The 26,666-nt window shown below is 39.5% G+C and overlaps 1 protein-coding gene across 2 annotated transcripts in view; it reads left to right on the top strand.

The window, feature by feature from the left end:
- Positions 1-757: 757 nt before the first annotated feature.
- The window catches only part of COL17A1 (collagen type XVII alpha 1 chain), a 33,335-nt gene continuing 7,426 nt past the window's right edge, over positions 758-26,666 (top strand). For both annotated transcript variants that reach the window (XM_075288237.1, XM_075288236.1), the window contains exons 1-43: positions 758-921; positions 9,436-9,500; positions 9,588-9,638; positions 10,105-10,245; positions 10,724-10,870; positions 10,988-11,035; positions 11,151-11,186; positions 11,302-11,349; positions 11,497-11,640; positions 11,731-11,889; positions 11,973-12,044; positions 12,485-12,586; positions 12,688-12,765; positions 13,275-13,436; positions 13,960-14,040; positions 14,123-14,161; positions 14,844-15,023; positions 15,150-15,341; positions 15,817-15,855; positions 16,425-16,451; positions 17,022-17,048; positions 17,860-17,922; positions 18,059-18,163; positions 18,455-18,517; positions 18,703-18,738; positions 19,247-19,300; positions 19,551-19,586; positions 19,681-19,716; positions 20,336-20,398; positions 21,138-21,173; positions 21,281-21,352; positions 22,514-22,540; positions 23,691-23,726; positions 23,844-23,876; positions 24,247-24,324; positions 24,582-24,617; positions 24,754-24,813; positions 25,148-25,210; positions 25,409-25,513; positions 26,001-26,114; positions 26,198-26,254; positions 26,392-26,427; positions 26,524-26,577. In XM_075288237.1, the coding sequence (XP_075144338.1) occupies positions 9,446-9,500; positions 9,588-9,638; positions 10,105-10,245; positions 10,724-10,870; positions 10,988-11,035; positions 11,151-11,186; positions 11,302-11,349; positions 11,497-11,640; positions 11,731-11,889; positions 11,973-12,044; positions 12,485-12,586; positions 12,688-12,765; positions 13,275-13,436; positions 13,960-14,040; positions 14,123-14,161; positions 14,844-15,023; positions 15,150-15,341; positions 15,817-15,855; positions 16,425-16,451; positions 17,022-17,048; positions 17,860-17,922; positions 18,059-18,163; positions 18,455-18,517; positions 18,703-18,738; positions 19,247-19,300; positions 19,551-19,586; positions 19,681-19,716; positions 20,336-20,398; positions 21,138-21,173; positions 21,281-21,352; positions 22,514-22,540; positions 23,691-23,726; positions 23,844-23,876; positions 24,247-24,324; positions 24,582-24,617; positions 24,754-24,813; positions 25,148-25,210; positions 25,409-25,513; positions 26,001-26,114; positions 26,198-26,254; positions 26,392-26,427; positions 26,524-26,577 (3,091 nt within the window). In that variant the 5' untranslated portion in view covers positions 758-921; positions 9,436-9,445. The remainder of the gene's footprint in view (positions 922-9,435; positions 9,501-9,587; positions 9,639-10,104; positions 10,246-10,723; positions 10,871-10,987; positions 11,036-11,150; positions 11,187-11,301; positions 11,350-11,496; positions 11,641-11,730; positions 11,890-11,972; positions 12,045-12,484; positions 12,587-12,687; positions 12,766-13,274; positions 13,437-13,959; positions 14,041-14,122; positions 14,162-14,843; positions 15,024-15,149; positions 15,342-15,816; positions 15,856-16,424; positions 16,452-17,021; positions 17,049-17,859; positions 17,923-18,058; positions 18,164-18,454; positions 18,518-18,702; positions 18,739-19,246; positions 19,301-19,550; positions 19,587-19,680; positions 19,717-20,335; positions 20,399-21,137; positions 21,174-21,280; positions 21,353-22,513; positions 22,541-23,690; positions 23,727-23,843; positions 23,877-24,246; positions 24,325-24,581; positions 24,618-24,753; positions 24,814-25,147; positions 25,211-25,408; positions 25,514-26,000; positions 26,115-26,197; positions 26,255-26,391; positions 26,428-26,523; positions 26,578-26,666) is intronic.

Genomic DNA, 26,666 nt, shown 5'->3' with positions numbered 1-26,666 from the left:
TTCTTTCTTTCTTTTTTCATCTATCTATCTATCTGTAAATAAGCAAATTATTGGATGCAACTTCTGTGCAGTGCTCTTTTTTTCCTTCCTTCCTTCCTTCCTTCCTTCCTTCCTTCCTTCCTTCCTTCCTTCCTTCCTTCCTTCCTTCCTTCCTTCCTTCCTATCTATCTCTCTATCTATCTCCCATCTATCTATCTATCTATCTATCTATCTATCTATCTATCTATCTATCTATCTATCTATCTGTCTGAGATACATATGTATTCATCACTCTAACTACCTGATAATATCTAGCTCAGATAGGAGTACAGTATAGGAGATACAATTTTTGTTGAGATCTCTCTACTCTTTAAACAGGTCCCCCATATGACTAGTACCCTTACACCCCATACCCCTATACCTGGACATGTACATAGGTGTCCCAGGTAATATATGTCTTTAGCTCTATCTATGTGGAATCCGATTATTCCACTTGAGTATCCTGACACAGAAAGGTCTCATCTTCCAAGTTCTGTATAATGTTTCTTTTCTTCTTCTGCCATTTCCCGAGCCCTGAATCACAGGCAGGTGTAGCTTCGCTCAGAGTTTACATCCTGAAGGCAGAGATTTTTTTTCTCTCTCCTCTTACAGATTATTGGGCTGAGTCGAAGGGTGGGACCAAGAAAAAAAAACCTAAAACCATGCCACACCTTTGTCAGGACTTGCCTGGAAGTGAAGGGACCTGGGAAACTGGGAGACAGAGATTGAATAAGAGAAAAAGTGAACATTCTTGAAGCATCAGTCAGCCTCAACACACCTCAGAGGACGGATAAACAAGTGTAGGAGGGCAAACAGTTATAAAAAGGAAAAGTTTTTGGGGAGGCAGACATTAATTCGGCCTCACCTGTTTCCAAGGGTTCATCTATCATCATCATACACAAGGTATGTAGACTGGATACAATGTATGTATACAGATTATCTAGGCTCTTAGATGCATTTACAGTAGATTTTGATGGATTTCAAGGAACTTTCTATTTGTATCCATTGGACTTCAATGGTTCCAAGCATTGGAGGAGTCACCACCGACCTGGAAACCTCTTCTTATCTTATTGTGGTATCTTTGTGCACTTGTTACATTACGACACATAGTATAAGTTCTCAGAACTAAGTTCCTTTTTACAGCCTAAGAACTTATTTGTATTCTTCTCCATATTCTTGACTATTTACTAAGGTGTTGCTATCAATGGGAGTGAGTCAGTGATTCTGGACTTTAGAACTTGCTCTTTTCTGCACAGGATTGCCGTGCTTTGTTATGACGGAGAGATTTTTGCTAACTTGTTCAGGTTGCACGAGCTTTTATATTGATGTGGTTTCTCTTGTTATATGTAGGGTAAGAGTGTAAGCTCTTGGGAACAGAACTTTTAGTTTGTGATGTGTAATTGGTCGGTAGCACTGCAGGTACTGGGGGATCCATCCAGGTATATTGCGTTATAGCCATAGTTTGTGGGGGAGCTGGTGGAGTCTGTAGGTTCCTTGGACTCGTAAACAAGCCATGCTGCTTTGGTCAGAGTATTTGGATACAAGGATTAGGACAATGAATTTTTGTTCTGGATAAAGGTGAACTTACCTAGGTCTTTGTTCTATGTCCTATAGATGCCATTATACTTGTCAGACTTGTAGGAAACGGATCCCTATCATTTGGCTTCGATATGTCATATCATGTTTGATGTCAAGTCTCAGTCATACCTGATATGATAAGTCAATATGTATGGCTGACTCTTATTACTCCTTAGTCAGAGTCAATGTTTGGGTTCACTATATGACCAGACTATACAATCCTCAGTATCCACAGTATTTGGTGACCAGGTTTTTTAAAGGGAATGTCCACCCTAGAACACCGTATTGTCTTATGTTATCTAAGTAGAGACAAAGATCCAAAGACGTAATAAAATTCTGTCTGCTTCCTGCCATCACTAGAAGGGACTTATTACATACTGCTTATATATCAGATCAATATACAGTAAGCTGCTAAGCTCCCTCTAGTGGAGACTTCTGTTGTCCAGAATATTGTAACCTAAAGAGGACCTCTCACCAGATCTGAAAAGCCCAAAACATCATCTGATCAGTGCTGTTACCCCGGATATTGTGGTGTTTTGCCGATCTCGAGCAGATACCACCTATCTACTGGATAGGTGATCAATGACAGAGAGTGGGGGTTCTACTGTTGGGATCCCCACTCGTTTCAAGATCAGTGCTAGTCACTTTGGAGCAGTGACATAGACTTTTAATGGGGCTTGCTCAACTTTTGTTATATTCAACCTCTTCCTAGCCACAGCCTTTGGTAATAACTGGGGAGTGGGGTCTTCTGTTCTGACAAAGTGAAGATCAGAATCTTTGGACCCCCACAAATCTAGCACTGATCCAGTACAGAGATGTTTCAGGCTTGAATACCCCTTTAACTATGGGATCATGATGAAAGCTTGGGATCTTGGCACTAGTGGGTACCGAACCCAAACTTTTTGGAATCTTCTTCCTACAAAGTTCTCTTTTTGTACATTATATCTGTATGACTTAAAGCGTACTCATAAAGCACATGGACATGTTAGAGGATTCAGCCTGAGAGATGTATTTACCAGATTCCGCTACGCGAGGCTTGCAAGACGTGCTAAAGGTTTGAAGAGTTATGTCACTCCTTGAAAACCACATTCTACATTGGGAAACTGTAAGGCTTCTGTTTCATCCTAGCAACCCATTATGCTGTAGATAAGACACAAACATGACTAAAATGAAGGTGTAATAGATGTAATGTGTTCTCCAAGGAGCAACAACCACAATCTCAGATGTCCAAGACTGGGTTATCCATGACCCATGCATTTTACTGATCTACATAGGCTTGAGGTCTGACCAAAGCCGTTCATTCTGGAGATATTTGTATAGAGCGGTGGTCACACATGTACCCTACTGCTCCAGGACTGATGGAGGTCCTTGTCTTTGCTCCTGATGGAGGTCCTCCTGACTCACGTCTTGTTACCAGTCCCCTTCTTCTCACTGATGGGGCGATAACCCTAAAACAGCTGACTGTGGATGGGTCTTTCTTCATTTTGGAGGAGATATTCTGATTTCTATTCTAGGTTTCTAGACAACCAGGCATTGATCTTGGGGGAATTTGTTACCAAAATGTGGTGCTAGAGCAAGTTTTCCTTTTCCATCATGGAGAACTTATGGACATAGTGAAGTTCAGCACTCGGCTATCATTAGATGTGCGACCACCACTCCATTCAAGAATGGAGGCTCTTGAACCCCCTTCTAGAGATCATGGACAGGTGATGTCTCCTGTAGGGTAATCTCTAAACAATTCTTACTGCAAATTTAACACCCATAGCCTTAAAGATCTACTGAACCAAACATGCACCACATAGGGAAGGGTGTTAGAAATATAGACTTCTAGAAACAAATACAATAAGCTATGTACTGAATGGAATAACAGCGCCCCCCACAACGACAGGCCATTAAAGGTACTACAACCAATGTATAACCTTTCAACCAGTTTTATCCTTTTAGATTTGCAGTATCAGTCCTGAACACCATCTATGTTTGCCTGCGGTCGATATTGACTATTGCTAATACTCCATACACATTAGTACTGAGGTCACTAGGCTAGTATACAAAATAAGTAAAAAAGAATGGTGAATTTGACAGTATTTAAAATCCCCGGATGAGTCCTGTATTGAACAATAGCCCTTTAAACAGGACCCTTCACCACCTCCACCAACCATAACTCTTTCTACCTTCCAATAGGCGCCGCTCTGCTGATTCCAGCACAGTTGGAATTTTTTCCCTAGTCCCCACCATTCCTGAGCAATCGTTTCTGTTAGTTTCAGCATAATTAATCTATTAACTGTCAGGTGGGCAGTCCTAGATTGTCTGCCATATCACAAGGACCGCCCACTTGACAGTAAAGGATAACTAACAGAGATGATTGCTCAGGAACGATGAGGGCTAGAGAAAAAATTCCAACTGCACCTTGAATCATTGGAGCGGTGCCTATTCACGGAGGCAATACGTTGGAGTTGGTGGAGGTGGTGAAAGGTACTCTTTAAGTAGGTCATGAAATCCTACTACATTCCAGTAGACTAGTGAGTGCTTGCTCAGACAGTGTATATGTGAACTAGTTCCAATACTAATATAAAAATAAGCAACACAAATAATAACAAGCTACATTCCTGATGCTTACATATTGCTAGAGGGATGGGCGAGTAGGATTTTAGCTAGAATTAGTTTATGCCTCATAGAACACTGGTACGTTGTATAGATACATGGCACTGATAAAGTACCGCCAATCCCTTGTTTTCCCAAGCATTATGGCTCCTATTATCTTATTATATGCAATGCCATTATTTGTTGCATAATCATCTGATAGTGTTCTGAAGATTATCATTATTTCTATTGAGAAATTCGGATCTATATGAGGGCTCTTCTTTGCACCCCAGTTTTTTACTAGTCATACAGTTAAAGTGTACCTCCAAATATAAAACAACTCATCATAAATGAATAGTACAGGTGAATATCAGATACTTTGTAATATATCTTATTCAAGAAATCTGTTTCCTTCTTCACTTGTCAGGCCGAGTTATGTTTTACATAGAAATCTATGGAAAGGGGAGGGGGAATCTGTTGAAAAAGACACTTCTACACCAAAAGCTCTTCTGACACTGCTATATCTTAAAATATGAGGCAATAATTAAATTAACTAAGTGGCAGCCTTCCCCTCCATAGACTTCTTTGTGTGTGAGTCTAGTACAGAAATGATAAGGAGGAGAACAGCCTAATAGGTGGAGAAGGAAACAGATTTCTTTAATAAGATATATTAGAAAGTTTCTTATATTCACCTGCACTATTCATTTATAAAAAGTTGTTTTATAATAAAAGTCCACTTTAAGTGATATAATTCTGTCCATCTGCTGCTGCCACTGGGGGGAGCTAAGTACATGGTAACCTAGTATGCAGTAAGCTCCCTCTAGTGGCAGCTGGAATCTGATTTCACTCTGTGGCTATGCAGATCATCTGACATTCAGAACAAATTTATATTAAAAAATGAATCAGCAAAAAATATTTGGCCATAAAAGTCGATCGGAACTATTTACAAAGTAACATACCAAAGCAAGAAGACAAGGCCGAGGGGATGTACTGTTCAGACAAGTCAAATATTTGTGGGTTTATATATGGCTGTGCCTGCCAAGCACTAGAGCCTACTAATGCTGGAGTTATAGGGACATTTAATAAAAAAAATGAGAAATGTGTAAAACTGGAAATTTTGGTGGGAGGAGTGTAGAGGTTTTACATACAATGATGTAGAATTAACCAACAATGGTAGGGGTGATATAGAGATAAGAGACAAGATCAGTTTTTAACTGCATGTATAGAATGACCAAGGTCATGAGGATACTTTGTTGGTATCGTACAATGATACTGGTTCTACTGATTCTAAAAGGAGGCCATATTTTAGTCTACAGGAATCTATTTAAGAAAACTTTATAATATAAAGGTGACTTAAAGAAAACCTTTCACCAAGTCTGAAAATACTTATGCCATACATTGTCTGATCGGCACTGTCACACTGAACATTTTGGTGTTTCATTTATCAAAATCTGTTCAGCCATTCCAAAGATATAAGCCTTTTTATTGTTGATATGGATTAGAGTCTACTAGCCTAGTGGGTGGTAACATTGTGGGTTCCTTGTGGGCGGGGTTTATATGTCATGTATTGTTACCACCCACTTGGCTAGTATACACTAATCTGCAGCAACACTAAAAGGGCTTATATCTTTGGAACGGCTGAACAGATTTGGATAAATGAGGCATCAAAATGCTCAGAGGGACAGCACCGATCAGATGATGGACATCATTAGGTTTTTCTGATCTTAATATAGCATCAGGATTGACTAAAGGGACTTAACACTACAGTTACATATTTTGCATTGATGCTCAGTACCTTCAGGTTCTTCTCCTGAACATTGTTATCCCATATTTACAACATCTCCATCAGGTATGTGTTGGAAATTGCAGTATTTTGTGTTATTTATTGAAGAAGTCCAATAATGAATCCTTAGAAGTAACAAGTCTATGGAGAGTTAAGGAAATAGAAATTTAGTTTTCTATTTTATATAATATTTACATTTTCTTGGAGAATTTCTTTCCAATGTTGGGACAAATATTGTATTATGTTGAGTCATTGTATCAGAGAAGTTATGTGAAAGATTGCCTGACCTGTGTGACCATCACCAATTCACCCGCAAACACCATGGCCCAGGTTTACGATCTCGGATGTGCCTAGAAATTGGCCAAAAATTTGTCTCAACTTGGCAAATCTCAGCTCCTTTGCCCCGCTCACCTGCCAGGTAGTGAATTAAGACTGGCATAAGATACGCCAGTCTTAATAAATTCTCTTATGGGGCTAGGGAAGATGGAGAAAGATTTACCAATCCAGTTCCTCCTAGCCTCAGAATGACGCCATCCATCGTGTGCCACCGCTGGCCAAGGAGGACACTTATGAAATATACAAAATTATTTACTACAACGTTCCTGTATCTTTGCCGCTTCTGACTGACCATGTTGGTCCACCATTTATAAAGGAGTCGAAGTCAGGCTGTGGAACAATAAGGGGGTCAGAGTCGGAGTCAGTGGTTTGGCTTACCGACTCCTCCGACCTGATAGCATAAGCTGAGTTTGACTTTAGCACGTTATTGTAGTATTACGTTGTATCACGCATAGGGAATTTTCTTGGACGATAAAAATTTTTTTGAAATGTTTTCTTTATTAATAATGACATCTGAAATATTAAAATATTAATCAGATTTTTATTGTCAAAAGCCTTCTAAAAAAGTAAAGTCGTCCCTTCCGCATCTAGACATGTTGTTCTATATACTCGCTCTTTGACTGACACGGAATATTCTTTACCTTCTGTACTAATTTGGCCTTATAAAACATAAAAGGAACCCCTGACTTAAAGGGATCATGTCCATTCTTCATCTTTATTACCCCTACATAGCAGTCCCCATCACTAATCCAAGAAGATATACGGCTTTCTATAAAGTAGGGCTTTGGTGTGTCACTCAGGCTATACCTTTGTCTTCCATGAAAACCGCCGTCCCCTCCCGTATAATATCAACTTTCAGTCTTCTTTGCTCGGAGCTATGCTTTATATGGATGTAAATGACTATGCTCGCTACAGAATAACTAGGGGTGTTGCATCGTAATATTATACTCATGTGTTTGCATGTATGCTGCCTGCAGGAACAGTATATTGTGTAGATTATTATAATCACGCAACGTGTCTGAGATCACCGACGCTTTCAGTATTGAAAAAATGTCTTCACTCCTCAAAAATGTTCCACGTAAGCCTGATAAACCCCGGATAAATAGGAGGCTGTGTACGCCATCTATGGAGAGCTGAACTGTCACAACTTGTCTATTCTCATACAATATAGAAGATGAGGTTGGATGAAGACACATCAAGTATTACCTATAACCCTACAGTGTCCTGAAGAAGGCAAAAATACCCCATGAAGCTGATGCCAATTGCCCCATATCATGACTCCAAATTGGGAAATAGGTCTACAACCCTTACTGCTCCAAAAATCTCAAACCCATAACCTGGAAGTTTTGATACAGAAGCCCCCAAAACTAGTGAAAGCTGAATTTTCATTGACAACAAGGTCACCTTGAGGACCTATATTTATAAATGAGGCTACATTGGGGGAAATTTGGTGGTCATCTTGGTAATTATTAAACTATCATATCAGTCTACCTCCAATAGGTGGCACTAGAGAGACAGTTTATTTTTAATACCAGAGGAGATCTAATTTGCATACCTTCTTTCCCATGGAGCATTGCCTGGCACTCTGCACCAGCTGGCGTCTCCACAAGGAGAAACAGTACCCCAAGGCATAAGTTTTACCCCAATACAGTGGGTAGATTTAGGACCATGTAGAGCCAGGTAGTGGGTTACAGTAACTATGGATGATTTTGTGTGCTTAAGTTTATTATGTGCTTCGGGGTAAAAGGGACTGAGAATTACAGTAGCTGTTTTTTTTTTACCTTGCTACGCCTTCAGTGCATGTAGAAGTTGGAAGAGTCCTTTAGTAGCTTGGACTTTAGGATCCTTGGCCCTTGCACCCTTATATCTGTGTGCCTGGGTTAACGTCACACATGATCGAATGAAATGGGTTTTGTGGGATTTTTTTTTTCTTAACGATAGACCATCAATATTTTATCATTGGGTACTGACACATAGTCCTGCACCTAGTCGAGACTGATACTATACAGTGTATGGAGCCAGAAGCAGGCGTCTTACATTGTGTAATGGCCATGTGACATTTCTCCAGCTTGACTCTCATTGAAGCATATGGAAGCTGTAACAGCTCAGTTTGGCCACTATACAGTGTACAGAGCAATCTGCTTCCAGCTCCATAGACTGTACAGTACAAGACCTGGCAGTAGTAATAGCTGATTGGTGCAACAGCTGGTAACGATAAGATATGATAAGATATGGATGACCTATCCTAAAAATAGACCATGAAAATATCCTGGTCAAACCCCTTTAAGATCTTCTTCTATTCCATCATGTGTGACTATAACACAGGCACCCAAAATGAGGAGTTCAAAGGCCAAGGAGCCCCCTATAGTGAAGCTTAGCATTCAACCTTAACTGTACTGTCATGGCTGCTGATGTGGGCACTATATGGCTCAGTTATTTGGGTGCTTTATGCTACTATTACTCTCTATAGCGTGTTATTTGGTTACCATGTGGCACTATTATATGAGTTTTATACAAGTATTATGAGAGCACAATATGGCACTTAGAGCAGGCTCTATTTTCAGCCCTCTAAATATACAAATAGTCCAAAAATTACATCAAAATCTTCAATATTACTTCGACTTTAATAAATGAAGTCTAGAAATGAAACGCCAGCCATTGAAATTGGGAAACGTGACGCACCAACCACCCCTAGTGGTGAAGAAGTATATTGCACCACAGTGTAATACAGTATATGAGATGTGTCTGTTTTGTATCATTGGTGAATATTCATTACCACTACAAATTCTGTAATATATAATCATTTTCAGTGATTATTATTATTTTAATATTTTTTTTATTTATTTTATTATGAATATATTATTGTCTATTATTTATTTTTTTATTAGTATTATTAATAGTATTTTTATTACATTATTATTATTAGTCATAATCATTTTATTATTACTATATTATTTATTATTAGTAGTATTTTATTTTGTTAATTTACTATTATTATTATTATTATTATTATTATTAATATTATTAATTTTATTATTACTATATCATTTTTTATTATTATTATTATTATTATTATTATTATTATTATTATTATTCACCTCCATTTACTCATAATCACATTCCCCTCTTTTACTTTTCAGTGACTATGGAATGGATAGTCTAAATAGAAAAGGTTACTGGGACGGCGGCGAAGTCACAGGAAGAAGTACGTTGATATATTGAATTCAATAAACTACATTCTATTTGATGTTTTTATAAATCAGCAGTATATGATAATTCTCTTGTTTTACAGCCTTTACGGAAACAGTGTCATCTTCATCAAGACTTGTATCACTACCACCAAGTAAGTATATTATGTAATATTCATAATAAATGTCATATATAGTTGGTAGGAACTTCTGTACTATTTTTGAAAGCCAAGAGTCAAAAGAGATAGAAACAATCATTGTGTATATACCCTATCAGAATATACGGACGTGACAGATTGGTATAAAGATGTCACATGGATGGTCAGATAACCTCACAATCACTGCTGGAAAACCATAAAAGTCCAAGCTCCTCTCACCAGACTTCAGCGTTTTCGTAGTCTCGGGGGTGGGGGGTGGAGCTTGGTCTTTCAATTGATCCCATGGGATTAGTTGCAACAAAATATTCTAATAAACAGATCAACTGTAAATTAAAAACATAATGTAGTGGAATACTTGAAAGATAATAAAATAATCTGATTATTATAGCTAATAAATATAGACAAATGATTGATTATTATTATATGATTGATTGGATCTGATCTGTGTATTCTTTATTAACAGAGGGCGCAAACTCCAGTGCCACAAAAGTTTCGTATCAGTTGGGAGGAGGCGGCGGCGGAGGAGGAGGCGGCGGAGGAGGCGGCATCAGCGGCGGCGAAAAGAAGAGCTTTGTACAGAGCAGCAGTAGTTACGTCACACAAAGTGAGTAGTATATCGGCATTATTTATCAGGTTATTTATTTTTAAATATATATATATATATATATATATATATATATATATATATATATATACATCTGTAAATACAGAAATGTATACATATATACAGTATATATGTATAAATTTATACGTATTCATTTATATATAGAAATTTATATGTATTAATTTATATATATATATATATATATATATATATATATATATATATGTATTCATTTATGTATATGAAAATTTATATAGATAGATCATCATATCCCTTTGTTGAGTTAAAACCTAATGAAAGCTTTGTGCCTTGGAAAATAATGGAAATGACAGATGTTCAGCCTTTGAAAGTTGACAGCCTTATAGCAGCATAAAACTGAATTATAGCGCGACCAATAGATAAGCCCAATAAACCACAAGAATATAATTCTGACATCTCGATAAGGAATATCTCCTGACAAATGATATTGATTCTTTAGCCACAGGCGGCAGCTCAAGAGGCAATCTTAGCACTTCTGGGTCACGCGGATTTGCCCAGTCCCCCACATCTACCCTATCAGTATCACCCGGCTCCACCTTTGAGAGGAAAGCCTACAATTCCAGCTCCCGCCAGGCGGGTTATGAAGGTAGATACTGCCCTATAGCTATGTCTAGTAAATCTGTATTACCATATAGACCCGCCAAAATGATGTGTCTTCTGTACTATATGTATCTGATGTATCCGTGTCCTTCCTGTATTTTAGGAAGTTCTAGCGGTAACTCATCACCAGAATACACTAGAAAAGAAATGGGTGAGTACTCACATGTTCTATAAAGCGGACTTATATAGTGGGCTTTGTGTTGGGTATATGTGTTAAACAGGTAGGGGTCCTTTTCATCAAAAACTATCTTTGTCTCTTTTTGCAGCGTCTTCCGCTACTAGAGGTCGTACTCAAAGCAGAGGTGAGAAAAACTTGTGATTTGTAATAGGGGGTCGGCAAATAATAACAAAAAGGAATCCTTTTTTGGGTAAAAATCGAATTGTATAATCATCACTTCTTTTGCTTATTTTTTACAGAAACTGAAATCCGCACTCGCCTCCAAAGTGCATCGCCCTCCACACGATGTAAGTCAGGCCCTTGTCCCATATTTGTCAGAATGTATCCGTTTTTCTGTACATCAGGGATATAGATAAATCTGCCATATAACATAACACATGAAATATCTCATAATGCTACATCTGGTTAAACCTATACATGTGTCTTATCTTCAGGGACAGAACTTGATGATGTGAAGAAACTGCTGAAAGGAGGCCGCTCCACCAGCGTGAGCCCCAGCAGGTCCCCAACTAGTACCCTTCCCATTCCCAAAAAAGCAACTATAGAGACAAAAGTCGTAACTGAGAGCTCACAGTCAGGTAAGTGTCTTCCAGAGAAGCTCTCTTTATACTATTACAGTATATCTAATATTATTTCACATTGATATAATCACCCCCTCTCTCATACAGTTTCGGGGTCTTATGACACATCCATAATGGAATCTGCTCTCCCATCCTATATGTGGTCCTCCACACTTCCCGCTGGATCCTCCATGGCTGGCTATCACAACAACATGGGCGGCATGGGTTACGGCTCCTCCATGATGAATGCCCACTCCTCAGGATCAGGTAAGCCCCAAGCACATAATATACGAGACATTTATCGTTATAACTCTATTTTATATCTTACTTGATTTTGTTTTCTTCCTTAGTATTTGGCATCCCTAACAATCTGGCCCCCAGCTCTCCTTCACTACATTCAGGACTGAATTCCTCCTCTGCTGGTAAAAAAAGATATAACCTTATATACTATTCAACTTTACAAATTTTGTATTAATGGGTTATTTATTAAGACCTTCATCAACAGCTACAAAGAGTGTCTCTCTCTGGAGGACTCAGTATGCCTTATTCCTTCTATGTGCACCATGTAATACCCCATCTTTCCTGTGGTGGTGCTGCAGGGAAACTGAGCGCTTGCTGTTAGGTTCCTCCACAGACCAGAGTCGATCACTAAAGGTCAATGCAACAAGACACCCTGTGATCAGAGTATTTTCTAGGTCCATTCTAATAAAAATGTCCTGTCCAAAGCAGACAACCTCCATAGCTGCTGATTTCTTGGTACATATGGATATCACCGGAAATCTCATAATCAAAGTATACGATTTTTATGATTTTTATCTGAATATGAATAAAATTAAAGAATATGTTTTTGCTTTCCTTACAGTATTTGGTATGCAAAACAATTTGGCCCCATTATCCTCCCATATGACAGCGGCAGCTCCGGCCCCTATTGTCAATAGCTCAGCAGGAGCTACACACTCTTCAGGTCAGTATATAGATTATGATCAAAACCTTATTCCCAATACAATGGACACTGAAGAACAAAATCTGATCAGATTTAGAATGTTATATTTGTATGTCTTTCAGGGTATGGAGTACAGAAAAATGTCACACAGAACACCCAGAGCGCAGGCGGAGTAACCGGTGGAAGCTCCTCTACAACTGGTGAGCACTGATGCAGTCTTAAAGAGGTCCTATCGCCAGGTCTGAAAAGGCCAGTAACATTCCTCATCTGATTGGCGCTGTCACCCTGAGAATTTTGGAGTTTCAGTTATCTGAATCCATTCAGTTATTCCAAAGATATAAACTCTTTTCATGTTGGTGCAAACTAGGGTGTACTAGCCAAGTGGGTGGTAACACTGCATGACATACAGCGCACAGAGACCCTGCCGCCAAAGAAACCACAATGTTATTGCCCACTTGGCCAGTAGATTCTACTTTCCAACACTAACAGGACTTATATCTTTGGAATAGCTGAACAGATTTGGAAAAAAAACGTTCAGGGTGACATCGCCTATTCTGTCGAACTGGATATATGTCACGTAGGTATGGTCAGAGACATTTGATGACTTCAGTACCAATCTGGCAGTCCAATTACTTACATATGGAAGACACAATGGGAAAATGTTCTACATTTCTATATGTCATTGTATTTGTTTTGTTATTTTTTTCAGTTACCACCACCACAAAAACCCAAGGTGACGATATCCTCAGCAAAGACTACAAGTTCCTTCTGCTGGAGAAAGAAAAGGCCCCAGCTAAGAAGGAAGGAGACGTGCTGATTATGTCTAAGGACAGTGGCAAGGTCTTCACCGCCTCCTCTGGTGGCAGCTCAGGTACCTATCTGTGTCCTACCAATCCAGTGTGGCTCAGTCGTCTTGAAATTGAGATATGAACGTTAATATAATTTAGAAGAAAGTTTTGGTTTAGGCCTTTAGGATCCAGTCTTGTTGGAGAGGCAGGAGAATCCACCATTGCTTTGGGTGGCCTCAGTTGACGATCTCACATTCTACATTCCCAGTAGTAGGACTAAAGCTACGCTGTAGCTTGTCCAATTGATGTGATGAATTTCTAGTCAAATGGCAACTTTGGTTTGCCACTGTCCCTTCTACGTGTAGCCTTATTCAAGATAAGATCACATATTCCGACGGGAGACCAAAACTAATGCCCAATATGGCCAACGATCATCTACTCACCAAGATGGAGTTGTTGGGATGGAATGAAACTTTCTATATCTGAATGTAATGATAACATATGTTTTGGGGAAACCTGTACAATTTAGAGGAAGCTCTAGTACCCTGTCCAAATTGAGTGTTCTGGGTATGGGCAAGTCACCTGATGTATGGTTTGCTCGTATAGGTTCATACGGTGATGAAGTTCTCAAGAAAGAAAAACAAGCAGCAACCAGTATGGAAAGCACGTACAGATCAGAAGCCAATGGTAAAAAGTACCGTCATGGAAATCATCTTAGAGAGCGCGGCATAAATAGTGCACACTCTAATATTATTCTGTACTTTTTTAGGTGGTTTCAAGGCAACAAAAGAGAAGGCCACATATGCAGGTAAAGAAATCCAACCATGGTGGTTGAAATGGAAATTATTATCATCCTTCTTTAGACATCACACAAGGGTCAAGTCTACGGAACCTGCCAGTTTTGGTGGGATCATCTCATGTGTAAGACTTCCGACTCTTCCCAACAGATGTTGGGGAAAGGAAGGATTGGACATGTTGAGCACCGATAAGCCACCTTCTCCTCTCCTTATTGAGAACACATGTACACTCAGTTGGGCTCACACAACAGGATTCCATGTCCATGTATTGGCCATTGTATGAACAGCCAGACTCATGTCCATGAGAGATTGGTGAACACAGATTACCCCCAGGTGTACATTCGGCCGTGTGAATGTAGTCTAATATCAATTTCATTAGCCCATTAGGAGCTCATATGGCTGAGCATGGAGTCCCAATGGCTTCCTACTATGGAGCCAAAGATACACTGTTACTGAGATATTCTCCCTGTATGACATCTCATAAAACATGGCCTGGTTTTATGATATTTGTATGAAGTCATGGACATTCGGAGGAATAGCTGAGCTCCATATAGAGTTTTTTTTGGCCACATACAACTTGGTGCAGTGCTGTATTTTCCTTTCAGAGCTATAATGGCGGCCATATTGGTTAGTAATGGAATATTTCAATGGTATTCCTCTGTAATGTGAACTATAATTCTATACTCTCCGCAGAAATACATCGCGTTGATGGCTTGAAGGCGGGAGCTGATCGATACGAGGAGAGAAGCGACAGTGGAGCTGGCGGTGCCTGTGGACCATGTGGTTCTTGCTGCAAATGGTGGATGTGGACACTTGGTCTGATCCTGGGCTTACTCTTCCTCCTGGGATTGCTCTTTGGTCTGATCTCCTTGTGTAAGTGATCCAGTCTGAGCTCTGGTGTTCATGGTAGTTAAGGGGCCTGTGTTTTTGAAGATTGAAGCCTGTCATTTATGTCATACAATCCAGATCTGTAAATATGAATGATACTTTGTAATACAGGGCAGGACGTGAAGAATTTGAAGGAACGTGTGGACAACCTACAAGGCCAGGCCAAGTTGGCTCGCTTGGAGGCTGGCCCTGAAGTACGCTCGGGTACAAGCCTTAACTACGCCGGACCATTAAATGTTATAGACGGTGACCAAAGGGAGGCGCTATGGTTATACTTCAAGGACAGGATAGCATCTGAAAGAGGTAATGTATTATCTGTAATCCTGACCAGGCATTGGAACGTACATTGAAGTAGAATCTGCTGTAACAATTTGTTTTCTTTGCTTTCCCATTTGATGACAGGTCAATATAGACTATAGAATCATAATCATAGATCATATTAGTAACACCATAGATACAACATGAGTGAATGCTATGGGGCCCCTGGAAAGAAAGGGTCCATCCCAATTGGTCTTACCCCTATTTTAATAAGTGGTGGTAACCTTCTTAGGGACGTGCTCTGCAATGTAATGTCAGCATGGGGTGGGGTAGAGGGACAACTGGGACAATCTTACTTTCAACCTTATCTAAGCTCCCAAAGAACACAAAGGTGAAATTTGGATTTCGAGTTTAAGGAACGTAAGGAAAGACTGATCAAAGCTTTTCATCACTTGAACATGATACTACTTATTATTCTGATGTCAGATCTTACTGATTTTGGGTTTTTGTTTTGTTCCAGGATCGTTCATTGGCCCGAAGGGTGAACCCGGAGCGAAAGGTACAACATGTTAAATCTTCTAACTCAATGTGGCAAATACATGAATTATTTTTCAGTAGAGGAGGAGGTGGAAGCGTATTCTATGTTTTCCCTAGTTAATACCATAATAATAGAGATATCAACAAGGACCATGTACAAAACTCAATGGTTAAATCTCATGAAGCAAGTACAATAGGTCCTTGTGCGACTATTTACAATGAAACCACTGGGTGGGGCTATTGGAGCACATCATCCCAAATGATCATGCAGATATAGAGCGTAGTCTTCAGTAACCCAATATCACCGTTGTGAAAAATTATAGTAGAATTTGTATACAATTGATACATTCTTTGTAATCTGTTGACATTTTTGGCTATATTTTATGTTTAGGTGTGAATAGAGACATAGAATTTCACCGGCAGCAAGTAGTCATAATAAAGTAATGGAGGACTAACATGCAAAGTGTAGTAAAGTAGTCACTAACCTTCATTTATGAAGACTGGACTATCCCTTTAAGACAATGAGACATTATTATGTTTGTCGCTGCATGTATTTCTTCTGATTAACTTTTGCATTGTGTTGGTTTTCAGGTGACCCTGGACTACATGGAGAAAAAGGTTGGATTATTATTATTAGAATTATTAATTATTATTGATATCAATTATTATTATTACCATCAATTATTATTTTATATTATTATTATTAGAATTATTAATTATTGTTAGCAATTATTATTATCATCAATTATTTTATATTATTAATTATTATTATTATCAATTATTATTTTATATTATTAATTATTTTTATTATTATTATTATTATTATTATTATTTATTATTATTTTATATTATTATTATTATTATTATTATTATTATTATTATTATTATTATTATTATTATTTTTGCATTTGAGTTTAATATCCATATGGGTGACCATTTTGGTAGTAGGTGCTTGAGGGTCTTTGGTCGGAGTCCACATCTTCTTGGCCAACATTAGTTAATACAAACCAATTATATCATGACTATAGTGGTTAGTAAGGGGCCCATGGCCTTGAATGCCCAAGTGGGCCAAGGTCACTCAGTTTATCCCTGCTTGATATTTCCAAATATAGAAGATTTTGGTGTAGATATAGGGTTAATTAACATTTTACAATCATTAATATGTTCATTTTTACACCACTCACACAGGTGACAGAGGATATCCAGGACCCCAAGGTAAGGAACAAACATAGAGGACAGGGATGGTGTATAGGGATGTGTAATTATTGAATAATGGGGTATTCTCAGTATTTAATAGGGGCAATATCTGTATATAGTACTATTTAGGGCCTGGAAAATACCATGCACAGCAAAGCACTCCTTAAAGGGAGTCTGTCACCAGAATATCTATCCAGATCAATCACTACAGGTAGATAGGTTAGGTTTATCCCCTTGTGAATCGCTGCCTCCATTGTTGAGATGTTGGGGGTTACGTCAATATGCAAAAGAAAAGCAAAATGAAAGCCTATGTCAAGTCTAAATGATATTGCAGCTTCTTTCTCTGAGGATACCGCAGAAGCTGTACTGTATTCCATATAGAGTATACATGGATAGAAGGTCCTCACTTTTAGAACATACACAAACCTATATATTCTGAATACAAGTTACAAAGTTATTCTAAAATACATGTTCAGTTTACCTATTGCCATTTGTACTGATGGCACAACCCCCTGAATTTCCAGCTTTTATGGCGGTATTTTGTGGATTATTTTGGCATTATATGGTGCTATTATTTGGACTCTCAATGCTAGTTTTGGCCAGCTATGGAATGGCTTTATTGTAAGAGTAAAATATGAGGGTAAATTGGTCCCTGGATTTCATGGGCAGACTTCCATGTCGGTGTCATGTTCAGGGCAAGCGGTGGTTATTTTTGAAGTTTTAGGTATAGTCAGGTGGGACAAAATGTTGACGTTGGCTTCTTAGCTACAGATCAGGCTTGACATAAGATATTGAGTTGTTCTTAGTATTTCTGTATCTTTTCTTACAGGAACTCCAGGTCTTATTGGTCATCCAGGATCTGAAGGACCAAAAGGACAGAAAGGCAACCCAGGTGAGATACATGGACTAAGAATATTAACACCGAATTGTGAAAAATTAATCATGATAGGTTATCTCTACCAAGTTTGGGTGTGGGGCTATTATATATATATGGATATACTGATGAACCCTAACCATTGCTTCCATAGGTGATCCTGGTCTTGAAGGTCCACCTGGACAGAGAGGAAGAGATGGTTCAGCTGGACCTCGTGGTGAACCTGGTCCTGCTGGAGTTGGAGAGAAGGGAGACAGAGGTATAATGTTCAGCACTTATAATAAGTACAGATGGAGTATTAGCAGATGTCGCACTTGTACATGTGGCGCCTTAGTTTCTAATGGCGAGCTCCAGATTGTAAATACCGTATCGAGAAGGCTCACGGATATACAGTAGAGCAGAGATTAGTTGGTCAATTGATAACTCATAGGTGTCTTACCATGTGTTACTGACACTATACCTACTATATACGCTACATTTTTGTAAATTTTTCAAATTTAAAATTTTTCAAATTTCCGAAATTTCATCTCAAGTCTAATCCATTTAACAGGTTTGCAAGGTGAAGCAGGTGTACCAGGAATGCCAGGCATACCAGGACAAATGGGACTTAAAGGTACGGGCTGTATCTCTAGACTGTTACTTAACTAGTCCAGGTTAGTGACCCATAGAAGCCATTACGGCACACTTTTGGTGGTTGGGTATATATGGTACGTAGGGTAGAAGTAATACTTAGGAAGTTTCATCATGAAATTAGTTGTATAAATAGTTTGTTTTACCATGATTATTTGTCATCTGCAGGTGCGATGGGTCCTCAAGGTCCTCAGGGTCTTCCAGGTACGTAGCCATGTTGGTTATAGTATATAGGGAGCCCCAACGCTATACTATAGATTTCCATCGACGCCATGTTAAATTTAGGTTTCTTAGTTGAAACCTTATTTTTATGATACAGCGCTGTAAATTCCCTATTTGGTCAGTTACTCAACATGGTAGTGGCGCCCTCGTCATGTGAACTGAGTTGAGCTGCAATACCTATCACAACCACTATGCAATGTATGGCGCTGTGTTTGGTAGTCATGGAAGAGACCGCCGTGCTCCCTTGAACGATGATCAAGGGGAGTCTTTGGTGTCCGACCGATTAGATATTGATGACTTATCCTTACCTATATTAGTATTACACTCTTGGAATACTCCTTTATATACATTGTAAGCATCAGATTCCCAATATTAGATCACTCATATAAAGTAATCCAATTCATAGCACCATAAAACCATCCGTCAACTATTACTTAGTGTCCTACATTTTGTAGAATTCAAAAAAAATTTTTTTTTTTTTTTTAATCAGGAACCCCAGGTCAGCAAGGTTTCAGAGGAGAATCTGGATCACCAGGGCCTAAAGGTAAGATTGTATTCAAGTAGACCATCGAGATATACGAGGTGTGTATGGTTTTCATCATAAGGATATAGAAAAGCAATTGTAAATAAGTAATTTCACATCTAAGGGATCGACCCTGATCTATGTTTGCATGTCTGATCTATGTTTGTTTTCTATTACTTAGAATAGAATAGCGCCATCTTTTGGCTATATTAATATGAAACATAGTCCAGTCAATTTGATGGATTTTTCAAGCATCTTTTTGTCTATTTAGGTGACAAAGGATCAGTCGGACCACCCGGAAATAAAGGTAGAGCTGTCGCACCGCCTGTTGTACAGCAGTGTTAGACTGTGGCTTCCTCCTCACATAGATTGTAATATTGTGTAATGATTGTGTATTCTAGGTGACACAGGCGACAAAGGAGCTCGGGGACTCACAGGTCAGTAACAAATGCCAGTCCATTATACCAAGGAATTATGGTCTTTGTTATACACTTACCTTGTAGATTGAATCCTTTGTGTCCATTCACGTGTCCGTTTTTTTAATTGCTGTCAAAAAAATGGACATGCCCTATATTTGGCCATCAAATGGACATAGAGCCATTGCATCCAATTTTGTTTCCAATTCTGCGTCAAATTCTGCTTCAAGTTTCGCGTCAAAATCCTTGTCTGTTTTTGACAAGCAGAAAAAATCTGCTTCAAATTCTTGATGCGGAAATTTTCTGCTTGATAAATTCTGCGTCACATTCCTATGTATGAACACCCCCCTGACTCACAAAAGTTTTTTGCAGTGAGTTATAGTAAATTTGATGGGCTGAGGTGTCTCCGCCCCGGCCCACCTTGATCCCCTCCCCTACTCCGCCCACTGTTTTAAAAAAATGTTGGGGTTTTTTTGAGCTGAAGTCAGAAATCCATAGTTGGATTTAGATGGAATGGGAGGTATAAAGGAAACAAAACTCCATCAAAAACTGGTGCAAATGATGAATGAACAGACCGCCATTTTTCCTTGAATTTTCAGTTGAATCCCTATAACCCTTCCTTACATTTTTTTATTTACAGGAGATCCAGGACCAAGAGGATTACCAGGACCCACCGGAGAACCAGGAGCTAAAGGTTCAGCAGGTGAGATCTCTCACTTATGTAGAAGCATGGTGACTTGTAATAAGTAGATGTCCCCTATATGGCCAATACGAGGCCATACGATGGCCAGTATGAGTTATATACTCTTAAACTACGTTTTTGTGATTTGAGACTGTATATATTATATGATGTATATACAGACTAGACATATAAAAATAATTTCTGAAAAACTGCAGTTCTCATATGAGCCATTAGATGTCAGTGCATTGGATTGCCTTTAGCAAGTTGCTCAATAGCAAAAGTCCCGCCTACATGACATGGACCCAGCAGATGGTGGTGCTTTGGATCTGGGTGTGTTAGGAGGGCCGTGGACACAGAGGGTGGTGTCTAATAGTAACTGTCACAGGAGGGGGCGTGGACACGGGGTGGTGCCTAATAGTAACTGTCACAGGAGGGGGCGTGGACACAGAGGGTGGTGTCTAATAGTAACTGTCACAGGAGGGGGCGTGGACACGGGGTGGTGCCTAATAGTAACTGTCACAGGAGGGGGCGTGGACACAGAGGGTGGTGTCTAATAGTAACTGTCACAGGAGGGGGCGTGGACACGGGGTGGTGCCTAATAGTAACTGTCACAGGAGGGGGCGTGGACACAGAGGGTGGTGTCTAATAGTAACTGTCACAGGAGGGGGCGTGGACACGGGGTGGTGCCAAATACTATCAGTCTCAGGATGGGGCGTGGAAATAAGGTGGTGCCTAATGTCTTTACTATCTTTCCTTACAGGACCTCCTGGACCAGATGGACTTCAAGGTCAACGAGGTAAGCGATAAACCACACACACGACTATAACCATGTAATAGAGATCATAGAATATGAGTCAGGATTCATTAAAATAAAAACACTATTAAGTACCATTGTAATTTTAGGTGAACAAGGACCAATTGGACAACCAGGAGCAAGAGGACCTCCAGGACCATCAGGAGATCCAGGCCTGCCAGGTAAAGTTCTGTGCACTGTCACAATGACAAGTCAGAATTTTATTATGGCGTAATTAAACTTTTATTTTTTTTCATAAATCCGTAGTGCAAATATTACACACTATTTGTCTCCTTCTGCCATTGAAATCTGTGCTACAGAAGTCTATGGAGAGGGGAGGAAGTAGAAGAGAAGAGACACACGTGTACTATAGAGACAGTTCTCATTCACAACGAAGCTGGGTTTTGTCAGAAATGACTCATTTAATGCTGTAAACAGCCACATATTTCTATCTCTCGCTTCCTCCTCCCCCATCCTTCTCTATAGACTTCCTTGTAAATTATCTGCTTGTGTATGAAGTACAGACCAAAACCCCCCAAAAGAGAAGTAAATACAGGAATAATAGTTAAAAAAAACAGGAACTTTTTTTTAGTGAAGTATATTGTAAAGTTTGTTCCCTTCACCTGCACCATGGATTTATGAAAAAATGAATAAAAATGTACCTACCCTTTAAAATAATAGGTAATCTTTAAAGGAAAATACTTCATCTCTGACTGTCACCTCATAGTTCCTGCCTCTTCCGTCCTCACATCATGACACTAACCAATGACAAGTTTCAACAAGTTCAGACCACTCCTCCCTTTAGGTTATTCGGTCTCCGCCCACTTTCTGAGGGCAGAAAAGCATAGACTAGAGACTGGACACAATTTTGACCTTATAATGCACAGAAAATAAATCAAATAAGAATGTTATAAGATAATAGAAATAGTCTGATAACAAATCCCATGTGTTCACCAGTTCAATAATCCAAAAGTGGACAATCCCTTGAAGGATGGAGGACAGTGAAGGTTAAGTTGGCATCAATACTAGGCATGATGGCCTCTCATAGACACATGGCATTTGTGGTTATTTGCTTGGACCTTCCATACAAGCCTTGGGATGGGCACACGCTGCATAAAATGTCACAGAAAGTTTAGAGTATAAATAATTCACTTCGAGCCGAGAGTCACAAAACACAACATATCCAGTTCCACATAATCCTTTCAGTTTAGTTGTCTCTTGTATTATTCATAAAGTGAAAGCAAATCCTCTTAGAAAGCCGGTTCTCCTGGCACAATGGCTACGCTTCTATGTAGTTACAGAAACTAATAGATTCAATTACCTTGTTTATGCTTTATTTTTAGGACTACCCGGAGCACAAGGCCCACCAGGTAATATAACTCAGTCTATTGTGGTAAGAAGAGATATCGCTGTTAACACAAACATACAGTCTCCGACACCCATAACATGCTCACCCAAAGGCAGTGCAATGTATTGGGTAATGTTATAGACTACCCTATACCCTAAATAATGCACTGAGGGCATAAGAATGTCATAGAGGTGGCCCACTACTTGGGATCCTGCTCGAGGACCTGGCCAGTTGGGAGCATTCTGAAACCAGATATGCAGAACTCATCTAATCGGCAAGATGACCTCAGTGTGAAAAGGGTTAACCCCTTTAAAAAATAAAAAAAAAAAGCCTAAAGTAAAAAAAATATATAATGTGCTTATAGGGGTTCTTTCACCTCCTCTACCAATTCCAACTCTTAGTATCCTTCAATAGGTGCCATTCCACTGATTCTGACGCTGTTGGAATTTTTTTTCTAGCCCACACCATTCCTGAGCAATCACTATTGTTAGTTTCAACACCCAATATTCTAATCAAGTTCCCTACTGTTAGGGGGCGGTCCTAGACTACTTGCTCCAGCCCAGGTCCGCCCACCAGATAGTAGGGAGCTTAACTATCTTATTGGGTGCTGAAGCTAACAGCACTGATTGCTCCCCAATGGAATGAGCTAGAAGAAAAATTCCAACTGCGATGGAATCAGTGAAGTGGTGCCTATTAAAGGATGAAAAGAGTTGGAGTAGGTGGTGAAAAGTTCCTTTTAAAAGTGTCTTAAGGTATCCAGAACCCCAGATATGTAAGATCAGTTGCTTGTAACCTTTCTGCAACTGAAAGTCCCTATTAGATCCAATGTAATTTATGGGGCAGCAGATATTTACTGTTCCTGCAGCGCCCCCTCAGGAGAAGTGAAACATTACACAGTTTCCATTTAAATCAATGTGCTGTCTGCTGAATGCACAAATGACTCAGGCTCTGCAGAAACAAAGATTTTCTTGGAAATTCCTCACTTTCTGAGGGTCCTAAATAAAGGACCCATCTCAAATAAACTCGGGAGCCCCTAATATAAAATCTGAAAATAGATTTTTAAACCAGACAACTTCTGTAACTTCTTCCACGATAGATGGTTATGCTAAGCTATCAGTATGTCATTGTTTCTCAAATTTGCTCTACTAACTTGACATTTCTGGTAATTTTAGGACCACCCGGAAACCCAGGACGAGGAGGAGCTAAAGGTAACTAAAAACACAAATGTGTCCCATACCATAGAACGTATAGCTGTAATGGAACTGGACCCTTGTACATTGTAACAGTACATTGCATTACTTATTTGTATCCTGTTTGTTTTATAGGTGATCCTGGCGATCCCGGAAGAGTCTCTACAGGTGGGTAATAGTGATAAGAGTGTTAGCTGTAAATATAGGCCCCGTGGTGTCAAGTCCTTAATGGGGTAATGCAGGGCTATACAAAAATGGCTATAACAGATTGATAGAGATTAGAGAGATAGAGATTAGAGAGATAAAGATTAGAGACTAGAGAGAGAGAGAGAGAGAGAGATTAGAGAGATAGAGACTAGAGAGAGAGAGAGAGAGAGATTAGAGAGATAGAGATTAGAGACTAGAGAGAGAGAGATTAGAGAGATAGAAATCTGTCTTAATGGTCATACACATTTTTCTACAAATATTCTCTTTTTATAATATGGTTTTCTTAGTCCTCTTGTGTGTATTAACCATTGTATATACATTTTTTTTACAGATGGCGTCTCTTATGCTATCCCTGGACCACCAGGGCCACCAGGACCTGTGGGACCACCAGGATCACCAGGAATTCCAGGTATATTCACAATTCACAGTACAGGATTCTCATATGGTCTTCATAGACTGGATGTAAGGGAGTACTTACCATAGAAGAAATCGCTGTGATTCCATTTCCACAAGCGCTACTATGTTGGGATGTAGGAATGTGATGGATTATCCCAAACAGTTACAAAGTTCTCCTATAATTCTTATTTATGGGGCCACTGGCTGGATGAGGTGTTACTGTATGGTCCATATCAGTGTAGAGTTAATACTTTTTTTGTCACTTTATAGGTCCCGTCGGTCCATCCGGTCTTCCAGGAACACCAGGTAAGGATTTATATGTAAAGCCGGGATTGTCCGTCAGGGCTTTATGATCCTGGGTCTGTAATAAATATGCCAGAGTTTGATAAATTGGTTGAATGATATAGTTGGCTCTTTATACATAATTTATCTCATTTTTTAGGTGCCAAAGGAGCCAGAGGAGAGATGGGAGAGCCCGGAATATCATACTCAAGATCTGAAAGTAAGTAGTGGAATGCTCACTATCTCTTGTCTTACCTCTAAGGCTTTGCCCCATAGACATGCACACTTGGCTTGGTATATATGGCTTGGCATATATCTTCCACCAACATATGCTGACATGTCTCCCTCAACAGACTGGGGTAAGATAGACACCACCCCAAACCCGGGACGTAAAACATGTACCAGCGTCATAAGTAGCAGGGCGCCTATCACTCGTGCTACCCATGTTTGGGGCATCATGATCTTACTGGCAGAATTCCTTTAAGAAATATTGACATGTAGACAATAAATAAAATTAGTTTTGAAAATTGAAAAAATGTTTTTTTTCTTCACAGGTAACTACGCAGCACAGCAAATTGCAGGACCCCCTGGACCACCAGGGCCACCAGGACCCCCAGGTAACCAGTCATCCTTTATTGTCCAAAATTTCCTACTCCAGCCAAAAATTTGAGGGATTCCAATAGCATCAAACCTAAATACAACAGATTAATAAGTAGTATAATAGAATACAAAAAACTTAAAACCTGAGAAAACGTTTACACCTGACTATGAGAAAAAACAGGAACTAACGTTATATTCTGGTTTATATTATATAGGAGCCTCAATTCAAGGTCCACCAGGACAAGCAGGTGCTCAAGGTCCAGCTGGTCCCCAGGGTGCAGCAGGTCCACCCGGCTCAGTTGGTCCTGCAGGACCACCAGGTAAGATATTGTTCATAAAATGATAAAATAAAGCAACCTTAAAGATGACCTTTCACAACCTCCAACAAGTCCAGATTTTAGCATCATTTAATAGCTACTGCTCCACTGATTCTAGTACAGTTGGAATTTTTTTCTCTAGCCCCCACCATTCCTGAGCAATCAATGCTGTAAGTTTTGGTGCCTGATATACTTTTTAGGCGGTGTCAGGGGGCGGTGTCAGGGAGGAGCAGACAAGGAATGTGATTCTGAGCCGTGAAACTGGCTGCCTCTGATTGGAGCTCTGAGTCATACATCCTTGTCTGCTCCTGTCTGACACCGCCCACCTGACAGTAAAGAGCCTCAGTAGCAAATCGGGCACCAAAACTATCAGCACTGAACGGTGTGGGTGAGAGAAAAAAATCCAATTGCAATTTTGGTTACACCTCTAGAATACATAGTCGTCTAACTTTGTGTAAATCATATTCTTTTTTTTTTCTGTGGTCAATAGGAGAAGCTAAACAAGGACCTCCAGGTCCAACAGGCCCAGCTGGTCCACCAGGCCCAGCAGGTCCAGCAGGCGTCGCAGGCCCACCAGGTCCAGCAGGAACTGTCTCAGCAACAGGTACGAGAACATTCTTTTAAAAAATTGTCTGGAAACAATCTGAACTGATCATAGTTAAGACTATCGTCATGTTGTTTCTACAGATGGAGCTGCCGGTCCCCCTGGACCTCCTGGTCCACCAGGAACTAAAGGCGACCCAGGTAAGAATTACGAAAAAAAATCTCTGACATGTTCTATGCCCAAGAAGAAGATCTCATATCTAACATAACATGTCTATGTTCTAGATTAAATGTGGACTCTTCATGCTTTTTAACCACCCCTTTGTTTTCTTCTTAAGGTGATCCAGGTCAAAGAGGCATTCCAGGACAACCAGGTAAGATAGATATGGATCATACTTTCACCATATTTATATTAGAAATGCAATTTTATGGTTACACAATTATTTATAAATGTCTTCTTTCTGCTGTAGGCCAACCAGGTGATCCAGGTTCTCCAGGTGTTCAAGGACCACCAGGCCGTGATGGTCAGTTCACTCACAACTATCATTATCATTATGAGATATTTAGACATGTTCTGATGGTCACACAATAACATCTCACAAATAACCTTGTA

The sequence above is a fragment of the Leptodactylus fuscus genome, chromosome 10, assembly GCF_031893055.1.
Source record: "Leptodactylus fuscus isolate aLepFus1 chromosome 10, aLepFus1.hap2, whole genome shotgun sequence".
In the NCBI taxonomy this organism is placed as follows: Eukaryota; Metazoa; Chordata; class Amphibia; order Anura; family Leptodactylidae; genus Leptodactylus; species Leptodactylus fuscus.
The sequence above is the reverse complement of the archived record's forward strand: the minus strand, read 5'-3'. Positions and strand labels throughout refer to the sequence as shown.